The sequence below is a fragment of the Triturus cristatus genome, chromosome 1_2 (genome assembly GCF_964204655.1).
Source record: "Triturus cristatus chromosome 1_2, aTriCri1.1, whole genome shotgun sequence".
NCBI classification, from domain to species: domain Eukaryota; kingdom Metazoa; phylum Chordata; class Amphibia; order Caudata; family Salamandridae; genus Triturus; species Triturus cristatus.
This window is the reverse complement of record NC_140580.1, coordinates 331,904,750-331,917,048: the sequence shown is the minus strand read 5'-3', so window position 1 is coordinate 331,917,048 and position 12,299 is coordinate 331,904,750. Positions and strand designations below refer to the sequence as shown.

Genomic DNA, 12,299 nt, shown 5'->3' with positions numbered 1-12,299 from the left:
TTAAGTCCGGAAGGGAGTTCGGATTTAAGTACCATTCCTGTAGCCTCACCTGAAACAGTCACACAGAGTGACACCATTTACACCCCTAGCAGCCTCATTAGCAAGGAAATGTTGAACGAACATGGTGAAGTGTGTGAACACCAAGGGGGAGATATGAACCATGAATCAGTTCAAGGCAATTCGCTTACCAACTCTCCTGGTGTTCTCCAACCCGTACAAACCAGTGGCATGGATGGTAATCCGGTAATCACTAGGTCGGGTAGGAGAGTCATAAAACCCAAAGTTTTAAGGGAATATGTGTGCAATTATACTAATTGATATCAACTTATGTATTCAATGGTACAAATTAGGTTTTGTATAAAGTTATGGTATATGAAATTTTAGTATTATTTGCTTATAGTTGTATTTATTTTTATTGTTATATTAAGAAAGAGGATGTGTAGTAATCTGTTCCTTTAAATAGATAGAATGTTTGAATAGAAGATCTTCGTGACATCATATGGAATAGGTATATAAGATAGAATGTAGAATGTAGTTAGGCAGAAAGAAGAAGAGCAGTTGCTGCCAGCACCCTTGTATTTTTACTTATGGGCATCTACAATAAACCTTTGTGAAACAACTTCACCGTGCCAAGTATTTCACTACAAATTTGGCGACGAGAGTGGGATTACCTTGTGAAACAACTTCACCGTGCCAAGTATTTCACTACAAATTTGGCGACAGGATGGGTACGCCGCCTTCACGAGCCTGAGTTGAGCGGAATTTGAACCCCAAAAGAAAAAAAGCGGAAATTGAGCGTTGGAAGGAATATTGTGAAACAACTTCACCGTGCCAAGTATTTCACTACACATACCTTAGCAGCTGCATTACATTGCCATAATTTACCATGGCAACAGTAGCCACAATAGAAAAGCATTGATTACATACCTTTGTTAAGTCATTTACAGCTGTGATCAAAAATACTTACAAAAATCTTGCATTAGAAACCCTAATTTGATTACATAAGCTGATTTATTAAGTGCCTTAAGGTCTAGGAGGCAAATAATATTGCTCTAAACAGAAGCCAAAGTTCTTTATTTATAACAATAATAACCTAGTAGCTTAAACCTTTACAATGATCCATTTTATTTTTTGTTGGGACTATGCATGATGGAGCAGAGATTAAACTGATCTTAATTTTAATTCAGTAGATGTTAAGAGGACTCATACACTTTTAAAAACAAAGCTACTTTCCTCATGGAACTGTACCGTCCTCCCCAGCCTGGGTACTCGTAAAGGTATATGCCACACACAGAGCTTAGTATTACACGTCTTTATTCCCATGCATGTAACAGTGAACTAAACGTTCTAAACATGAACTCTATTCACCACACTCTAATACTTACGTCATAGTTCTACGGAGTCTGTCTGGAACCAAAAGTGTCCCGTCATTGCTAACCTACAAGACACTACATCTTTGACCTTGTTAAATACTAAAAATGCATTTTTTAACAGATATACAACATACACACACATACATTACAACTCTTTGATAAGTTGTCGTGGAGCTCTGGCCAAATGCCCAGATCATGTCCGCTGAAAAGAGAAGCGTCCATGACTGGTAATTTAGGGACAGATGCAGTCACTGGGCTCTCTACACTCTCAATCAAACCAGTCTCATCTCTGACATCAGGTACTGATGAATAATGAGGCAGATGCCTGAAGTGCGAAGAATCTTGTGTGATAGACTTTCCAGGACGGTGAGCAGTCATCATGTGTCCTTTCCTAGTAACAACTTTGAAAGGTTCAGCATCAAAGGGAGCTTCAGATTTGCATTTTCTCTGTTGTCGCACCAATACTCAACTTGTCGACATATTCTTTTATCTTCTGCTTACGGCATTAGTCTGTTTGACGAAGTTCACCATCTGTTGTAAATCTTCTGTTGGTCCATTGCGGTAACTTGGCCACCATGGCTCTCCCAAACATCAAGGTGGCAGGACTTTCACCTGTTGTTGGATGAAGAGTCGACCAGTAAGCTCTAAGAGCAGCATTGAGAGCAGACTTCAGATCAAGCTTCTTTGATGTAGCATGCTGGATGGTCTGTTTAAGTGTGCTCATAAAGCATTCAACAACACTATTTGCTTGTGGCCAAAGAGGTCTGCTTTTCTGATGCTTCACATTGAGATAGTTAAAGTCTCTGAATTCTCGACTTTATAATTGAAGGAACACCCCATGTTGCAAAATGCCATCTAACCTCTCTTGAGTGGTCGATGAGAGATCTACCGATGGAAAACTGGAGTAATTATCGATGACCACAATTAGGTGATGTCCATTGTCAAGACGACCAAAGAAATCAACAGGGATTCTCTCCCATACAAGTTTTGGCAAATCGGACACATTCAAGGCATGTTAAGTGGGTCTGGGAGACAAGCAACTGCACAAATGACAGGTCTTCAACACTCTTTCAACTCGCTTGTCAAGTTAAAGAAACCAAACTCAATCTGAGAGAGCTCGCTGTGTGGCAACAGTTCCACAATGTTTTTCATGGGCAGCTTCAATTATTTGTTGTCGTAGACTCTCCGCTATGACAATTCTTGAACCTCGTAAGACAATACCTTCTTGATTAACAAGCAGTTCATCATTCACATTTTTATATTTGTTGTCACTTGTGAGAGGCTGAATGTGAAGTTTCCAAGACTGATGTGCAATAATGTGTTTTAGCATCAACATGTCACTATCTTTATCGTTGCAGCAATTATTTGTTCTAATGAAACAGCAACAGCTGTATTGGACCTTACGATGAAGGAAATGTAGGCTTTGGCAGCTTTGGAAGGGTTACCAGGGCACTTTACTGGCACTTGTCAAAAGTTGTCAACAGGGATTTGATCTTTCCCTTGTGGTGCATTATAGTGTAGTCCTATTTCTGTGTTTGCAAATCCCAACATACAATTCTAGTAGGCATTATGGCTTTTGGATTTCCAAAGATGGTAAGCAATGCTTGATGATCTGTTACAAGAGTGGAAATGTTAACAAGCCCACACCACTGCTATGCTTTCTTTCTCTGGCTGTGAATAGGCACGTTCAGTTTGTGATGATCTTCTGCTTTCAAATGCCTTCGAGCATTTGGCTGTCCACTGTGCTGGGCAGGGATCGTGCCCATCCCAACCGGGCTGGCATCAACAACAACCTCTGGATGAAGTTTCAGATCTAAGTAGGCCATTTCTGTGGCATTCTCAAGGTCATGTTTGATTTACTTAAAACTATGTTCACTTTTGTGTGTCCAGTAAAATTAATTATTTCTTTCTGTTAAGTCTCTTACGGGAGCACTTACTGTAGCAAAGTCACATATGTATCGGAAACTGTAACTGGCCATTGCAAGGAATGAACGTAACATGGTAACATCTTGTGGGGGATTGGTGGCTTGCAAAGCTAGTACTTTCGCTGGATCTGGCGTCGTACCCCTATCAGAAAAGATAGGGCCAATGAATTTGAGTTTTGTGGAACTCACATTTTTCAGCATTCAAAGTTAAACCTGCATCAGCAAGTAAACGACACACTTGTGTAAGAGTTTTGTCATGTTCCTTTTGTGTAGCTCCAAAACCTCATGTCATCACTGTAATTGAAAGCATTTATGGCAGACTGTATGATTTTACTCATCGACTTTCTTTGACTCATATTTTTCTCTGCATGCGGCCAGTCCGACATACGCACATTTTTCTGAGGTAAACATCGACATCTCACATCATCTTTCTCACTGTCGCTTGACAATGAAACTGAAGAACTCATGGATGAAGATTTAGACGACAATCACCTTTGTTCAGTGTCGATTTGCCTCAGCAGATGTTGCCGCTCGGCCCTTTAGGCGAGCATTTAATGTCGCTTTTGGAACATTCGGGCGTCCATTTTGTTTTCTTATTGTGATGCACTGAGCTTTTCCTTCGTCCTGCAAACTGTTACAAAATGGTTCTCCTTCCCACAGTCTTTGGTTCATTATCCCATAGCGGGATATTTACCTTCGTGTGGTAACGGAAATTCACATCTAAAGCACTCTATTTTCTTTAGAGACATTAGTGACTGACTCATTCTGTGCAACTCTGGCATCCATGTCAGCAGCTTGTCGATCAGCAAGTTCCTCATCTCTGCCAGCAATAAGAACAAGCTCTATACTAAACGGTTTTTCTCAGCATTTGTCGTCTGAATGATTCTGACAGACATCCGTTGATATCTCGGAAACGAATAGCTTCTTCGTCATTGAACTTACAGTGTTTGATAAGCGTATCAAGACCCTCAAGAAATTGTTTCTTCAACTTTCTGTAGTTTCTGACTGAAGATATATCTTTCATAATCTGCATTGGAATAAACTTGAGATTTAGCACTTCTTTGATTTGACTGTATGTGACTTTGGCAGTTACCTCTTTCTTTCCTTCACCAACAACATTTTTGAGGTATTTGACAATCTTTTTATTGTCGGTTTCATCCAGTGCATCGATGAAATCATCAAAGTTTCTATGCAGGCAGTCCATCTAACACCAATATTCTGCTTTTTAGCGGTGTCGAATGGATGTAGTGGTTTCTTACTGAAGTTGAGAGTCTATGCTGCTCACCTGAACTTGCACCAATCATGCCATTGGCAAATACTTGCAATGTGCTTGCTTCAGGGTCGTTATGGCCAATCTGAATGGGTAGAGCTTCTTTTTGGGTGGCCATCGAATGGTGTCAACTCTTGAGGGACTTTCAAGTTGTGCGGAACGCACCCAGCACTTTCAGTGGTCTTCACTTCAGGGATCAATTTTAGAAATGGACATTTTCTTGCTTTACTTTTCTGTGCCACTCCCTGCCTGTGGAATCCACATCTGGTTTAGACTGACAGTTGGGCTGTTTGTGCATTCACTCTAGACTGTCACACAAAGGGAGCTATGTCATAAAGGCCTTCTGGGCCAGTGTGACAGGGCTGTCTGACAGCCTCTGAGATGATTGTCTGCTTTGACTGAAAGCAGAACACACAGCTGCTGAAGGACGAAAGGAGAGAGGGAAGGTGGTGGGGGGTTGGTTACGGTAAGGTTTTTTCTTCACATTTGGGACCGGAAGAAGAGGGAAGAATGTGAATGGCTCCACCATTACTCCTTTGACTCAGCCTAGCAGTTATATGCTGTGCCAGCTGATTTGGGAAATCATAAATAACATAAAATTATACATGGGTAACTGTGAGTATGGTGATGTTTTTCACTTCAGTGTTCTGAGTGACATCTTAGACAATTCGAGCTTCACTCTCATTGTCTATGTAATGTCACTCAGAACCCCTTGGTGAAAAAACATTGTTGGTGCTCAGTCACTTATAATTCTATATTTTAACAATTTAACTTCCACTCCATATGTTCTAAGTTTTTTCATGTCATTTTTCTTATTAAAATTGTCTTTTAATGTTTTAGGATTTATTTTCATATTCATCATTTTGTTAACTGTGGTGTTTTATGTCTATCGAACATCTCAGACATATTCTCTAGATATTTTCCTTCCTGCTTAAACCAAGCTTCCAAAAGTCATCCAAGAATACAATTCATGCACCAAACTGGTTTTACCTTTTGTCAGTCCATGTGTTTAGGCTCGGTGGAAGCGCAGTCAAAACTTGCGACAAGAATGTGACCTCTCGGGCTTTTAGACTGGCAGCGTGATTCCATATAGGTGTTTACTGAGTTAGCACCTTTTGTTTGGGTTAAATTAATTATAATCACACTGACATATTGCAAAGTGCTATCACTTTGAACTCCAGGTGGGGTAACTTTTTTTTTTTTTACCATGTGCTCTGTACCTTGTTGTTGGTGAATTCTCGAAAAATTATCATACGGTCAGGGGAAAAGTCTTACTTACGTACATAACACCATTTCTGGTCCTTATTTTTGCAGAACGTGCCTACTGGACCAAATAACAAGCCCAAATTGCCAGTTGTTATTTCCCAATGTGGGGAAATGTAATATAGGTAAGTAATTTATGAAATTCTAATATATTATCTTATCATGAATAGTGCTTAATTTGTAAAACAATGTCCATACCATATATTGCTACAGATATGCATTTTCTGCCTACTCCTGCCATTTTGTGTTGCGAGGGGACATTTGCAAGTTGTTTATCTTCAAAGAAGTTTCGAGTAACGAGATACCCCATGACTCCTCTGATCAGATAAGAAACTCAACCTTTAACCAATAATAGTAGACCAAACACCTCCGCTGTCCACTGTGGACCATTACTTTTCATCACTTCTACAGCCACTTCACTTTGCTAAATATCTCACTCACCAATTCCTTGGCCCAATGTCCATTACGGTCCATATTGCGTTCTCATCAACCAGTATTGCCTTGAAAAAGTCTTACCAACGAAACCTGTCCGCTGTCTCTTTTTCCATCACATTTTATCTGGACATTCATGACAACGTTATTTGGCTGCCAATTGATTTTGCTGGCCGTATTGCCAGAAGGTCGGAAATAAACGTAATACGCATAGTTAATATAACATCTTTTATGCTCACATAATGGAGATCGTAATATAACCTGTGTCAAAAACAAAACAGGACCAAGTCCCATCCTAAACCACTTAATAAACAGGACCTTAAGTCCATCTTTTCGACCTTCTGAGCTTACATTTGCATAATTTACTTATTGTTAGTTCTTCCCAGATGTACTCAAGACTATGTTGTTACTTTTTTTTTTTTATCTGTCTTAAATGTAGTTTGAAATTTCCCAGGTCCGACCGTCATTGGGTTTGTAACTTCTGACTGTCTCTCCAGCTTGATGAGTTGACCTGCTTGGCATGTAACACATTAAAGTGTAAAAAGACCAACCATTACTGATGCGGATGCCACTGGGCAAACTCCAAGATGCAGCATAGACACTATTTGGATCCAGCAAAGAAGAGGAAGAGCCTGGGCCCAAAGATCCAGTCGTCCTTGTCCTGTGATGTATCAGAGGCAAAGGAGAGGGAACTCCTATTGCTCCAGAGCACAAGCCATAGGACAAAACTACCCTAAAGCCTCCATTCAATCATGCTCACTTGAGGATCAACTCCCTTTAGATCAATCTTAGAAAAACGTTCTCGCCTCAAGTCCGAGCACGGCACCTGAGGGAGTCTAGTATTAAGCCGATGGTGACTTACAAGAGACACTGACCGTGGAATCGAGCTCCAGGCTCTTAAACCTCTCTACCTCACAGTGACCCTCCTTGCTCCAGAAAAGCTTTCAAGCCTCTACATCCATCCATGCTGGCTCAACTCTGAGCCTCCGAGAAACCACCCTTGAAGTCAACATCCTCTTTAAGCTGACGGTTAGACCCACCCCAAGATCAGCTCTGAAACACACCTCTATGCTAAAATTGGACTGGTGGAAAGTCCCACCTTTGAGCTCTGTGAGGTGCCTGAAGTCAGGCAGCAAAAGATCTTTCCCCTTCCCAAGGGAAAATCTGCACACAACCACCCTTTCAGGACCAGCCCCATAGACCTCACCTCCCCAGAAAGAGAAGTTCACCTCTGAAGAGAAAATATTTGTGGCACTACAATCCTTTATGATTCCAAGGGACAAGACGCGACGCCTAGTCCAGCACAAACTACCCCGGCTTCACACACCACCACCAGCTCCTTGACTTTGCACACTACAACCTCATCAGTTGCTACTGTCCTCTACTCAATCAGATCACACTGAGTAAGTCCTAGAGAGCTCTTCTGATTCTGACGATCCTTACCACAAACCTATCACACAACACACCCACGGATGGAGAAGATCCGTGGCACATCTATCCTATTGAGCCCCAAGAAGATTCGATCTGTAGCACTACCCTGTCAATACCCCATTCCAGCCTCCTCCCTCCCTGACACTACTGCCTTCCCTGCAGTCAGAGAGAGGCGCAGCACAACAAGGTTAAGCTCTATGTGGTTGTGGAGGAGGAGAACTCCTTGGAAGTGGCAGAGGCTAGATTGAGCTGGTTCCAACAAGGGCATCTCTACTTTTAAGCAGTGACTCACCCATCATTAACCAACCCCCCCCCCCCGCACCACCAGTATTATCAAACACCTATTGGGGGGTAAATGGAGGTTATTCCTTCCGCAGTTGAAGGAAAACACCTTCGACAAATGTGTGTTCTTGGTCGTACGTGAGGGGTACTGCCTAGGAAGCCACCCAAACATACTTCCTCATTGCCACATAATGAGTCAAGACCATCTGCGACTGTTACACTCAAAAGTAGAATCGCTCCTCACCAAAAGTGCAATTGAACTGGTGCCACCTCATAATGAGGGCCAATGAGTCTACTCCCTCTATTTCAGGAATCCAAAGAAAGACTGAGTCTTGCAGTTTGCCCTACACCTTACCCTCAGAACCATATATCTTGACGGAGCACTTCCATATGACCACCTTGCAGGAATGCATTTCGTTGCTCTGCACAGGGGATTACAATGTATAGAATTACATCACAACCCTCTACATCAAGGATGCATACATTCCCATTCAGCCTGCGCATCACAGCTCTGTGTGCTTTGTGTCAAGTGACCAACTCAAACTTATGTCCTTTGGGGTTACAACAGCCCTAGTGGTATTTATCAAATGTTTAGTGGTCGTAGCTTCGTGCCTGAACAGAAACTTCTTAGATGGATGAATGGCTAATAAACGAGCAGCAGCTGAGAGAAATACCTAGCACACACTGGGGCAGCAGGCTCATTGTTACACAGGTTGTGTTTGACTGTCAATGCCATAAAGTCACATATCGAGCCGCAGCAGATCCAGTCCTTGCAAGGGTCAGGGCTAAATACCATCATTGGGCAAGCCAACTCAAATCAAGAGGGGGTGATGCCATTCCAGAGGCTGTGACCTCTTTTTCTGACACCACGTCTTCATACAGTAGAGATGGTAATGAACTTGTTGGGGATGATCACTTCTTTCTTTGCAAAAGTACTGCACACTAAGCAACATATTCTCCCACTGTAGGAGTGCCTAGCAGGGCAATGGTCACAAGCTGAGGATCAGTTGGGAAGATGTAGCGTTGGTACAGCTCAATAATGTTGCTGCATGTACTATGGTGGAACAAGAAGTATTTTTTGCTGGGCAAGCCTTTTCTGGGTCTGCTACCACAGGTGACCATTACTCGGATGCCTCACTCATGGGTTGGGACGCACATCTCAACCTCATGACTTTTAAAGGTCAAGGCAACTACACGGAGCTCCTGGCAATCAGACCGGCATCTGCACCATTACCGAGGATGTCTCATTCATGGGTTGGTGAGCACATCTCAACCACACAACTGTTAAGGGTCACATCACTTCCTGAGGCTCCTTGCATTCAGACTGGCATTCAGACCATTATGCAGCTCATCTGAGGCAAAACAGTAGAATTGTGAGTAAGTTAGTTAACCTTTACCCATGTTTCTGATGGATACTTCTACCTTCAGATTCCTCACTTTCTGGAGATCCCAGGTGCCAGTGTGGACCCAGAAACTCTTCAATAGCTATCCATGCCAATCGTAGGTGCTGACCCCACTCTAGTGCCATATGCAGCGTCCCTGTGACATCACTGGAGCCATAAAGCACCCCGTTAGTATGTTGACGTCAGTTCCTTTTTTTCTGCGCCATCTAGGTGATCCGGAGCTCTCAGCAGTTGTCGACATTCTGGACAATTTTCACAGATTTCTTTAGGTACAGCGTAATGTCTTCTCCCAGTCAGCTTTAAAGCCATGTAGCAACTGTGATGGGTAGATGTCCATTACAGACCCTCATGAGATCTGCCTTTGGTGTTTGGATTCTGATCATAACGTGAAGGCCTGCGAGTCATGTCAGAGGATGCAGTCCAAGGCCATAAAGGAAAGAGAGGCAAAGATGTTCATGACCAGGGCACAGAACGGACGTCAAGGGTGCCGAAAGTCCAAGCTGAGGTCAAAGTTGCCACCAGCATCGGAAATGTCCAAGAAGAAGCGTAAGAAAATGAGGCGGCATGAAACCAGACATAATCACTTTAAAAAAAATTAGCAGCCAGTACCCCCGGCCTCACCACAGCCATTGGCAATGGACAAGGAACTGATGAAAGAAGCCACAGAGAATGCGGCGTCTACGGCTTCACCTGACCCATTGCTGACTCCAAGGTACCCTTAATGCTATTCCTGCCATTTGCTCCAGTTATGAGGGCTTCAACTTTGATACCAGCACTACCCCAACTGTCAGGATCGTAGCAACGACTGACTCCACCTCCATTGACCATCATGTCACATTTGCCTTCGGCACCAGACCTCATTACCTCCCCAGTGCTGCAGTAGACAACCGGCACCATGATGATGCCACTGGTGCCATAGATTATGCCACCGGCGTTGCTGCTGGCACTTCCCCTTGTCACCTACTACTGAACCTAGATCACCGGCTTCACACACTGCTCATCTGGTGTCACTGTAAATGATTGAGCTTCCACATTACCGTTCAAGATGAGGAACTCAATGACTGGTAGATGGAGGTATGTTTTTCTTGTGTGACTATGATCCTCAGATAGACCCTAGTCCAGATGATGATCGGACAGTCATTTTAACTTGGACCCAGATTTTGCAGGCCTCAAAGATGCCTGTGGTCTTGGAACCTCCCCTGGATGAGAGATACATTCCCGGTTTCTGTTTCCTCCAGAGGAGAGTACCTCCTACCAATCTGATCAGGAAAGCAGCAGAAATGTTCAGGGTTGGATTGGGATAAAAGAAATCGGCCCGGGCACACCCAAAAAAAGTGGCCCAAATTTGCGTATGGCCTTTTCCGCAAAACACTTCTTCAGCAAAGTTTGATGAAAATAAAGGGGGTGGGGGGCATGTTTTATGAACTTCACTTAGATGAAAAAAATGCACAGATTAGTTCACACTGCTGAGCCACACATGAATGCGAGTGAGACCACCTCTGCTCAGGCCCCCGCCCCACTCAATCAGCATACATTAATGGACCGGCCCAGCGAGAGAAAGGAAGTGATACCTCCGCCCATCTGCCTCTAGAAAGGCCACTCAGGCACCCACTCAGCTGCTGGCGGCATCCTAACAGCACAGACAGCCCCCAGGCTGCCCACAAAAGCAGCCCACAGCTAGAACTCGGCTACCGGCCCTTCGGCCATTTCACGAGTGCCCACGTTACCAATCTGACCCTGGAAATGTTGTATCTTGAAGTGCCAACTACTGAGAAAAGCCAACATCCTCACTGAGGTCGTACTTCAGCGACCCATTATACAGAACCATTGTTTCTGTTAAATGATGCTTTAAAAGAGCCTATACTTGCGGTTTGGTAGAAGCTGACAACTTCTACTGCAGTTCACAGATCGATAGCAAGGCATTACTGACCAGCACCAGGAGATCAGGCTTTCCCGTCCTAACATCCATCAACCGAGAACTTAGTATTATAGTCCTCTTGCACCTCTAAGTTGGCATCTGGAGCATTGATCATGATTGAAAATAAGGGAGCAACCCAATAGAGGTAGTGAACTCCTCTTTGCTTGTGCCATCGTTTGGTGAAGTGGGGTTACAAATGTGCTAGGGGTATTCACAGTCGGAGTGCTTTGCCCAGTGCCTGCAGACTCTTTATTGAGGGCTAAAATAGGGAATCAGTCAGCGATGAGACCAAGAATTTTAACATTGCCACTTCATTTCTTAAATCTAAAATAAGGGCAGTATAATAGGCCTGGTCAAATAAAGGGGGTGGAGGAGCATTAGGTGTCATAGGTATACTTGCAGAGTTACTATCAACAACCTGGTCACTCGTTGGTTCAGACAGAAGGGTAAAACTATTTCTACAGGGTAAGATATCCTCAGGTAAGGCCGATAGTGCCTCGCAGATTCAGAGTGGACCAAAGCAGAAAACGACTAGCAATAACCTTCACCCTTTGTTTAGTCCACCTGAGCCCGTCTACTTTGGCTCTTAAACATCCCAGAAATGATTTTGTGTCTGCTTGAGCGGCCAGGAGACGTAGCTGTAGTCGCCAGCGGGTGTGAGACAGCAGGAACGAGTATGCCTTCACATTCACCCAACAAGTTGTCAATTCTATCTAGTACACAATTCCCTCCTGCGTGTGTTTGGGTTTTCTTTTTACCAAGCCTCCCCCCGCACGCCCCAAGTAGCCTTCCTTTTCCCTATCTATGCAGTTTCTGTATGTGCCAATATGAATTCAAGCGCGAGCACGGCCGTTATTTGAAACGGCGCTCGTAATTATACTGTGGAAGAATAATAGCCAGGTTTGAATACATAAGGTTTCTTCGGAATACTTGACCAACGCGCCAATTGCCAATGACAGGCTTACTGTGCAAGGCCCAACCAGCCCCATAAATGCTCAACAA

At 43.5% G+C, this 12,299-nt stretch overlaps 1 protein-coding gene across 1 annotated transcript in view; it reads left to right on the top strand.

Moving 5' to 3' along the window:
• The window catches only part of PPIH (peptidylprolyl isomerase H), a 101,778-nt gene that overhangs the window by 75,848 nt on the left and 13,631 nt on the right, over positions 1-12,299 (top strand). Inside the window, exon 9 of the mRNA XM_085603929.1 lies at positions 5,883-5,956. Within this exon, the coding sequence (XP_085460055.1) occupies positions 5,883-5,951 (69 nt within the window). The 3' untranslated portion in view covers positions 5,952-5,956. The remainder of the gene's footprint in view (positions 1-5,882; positions 5,957-12,299) is intronic.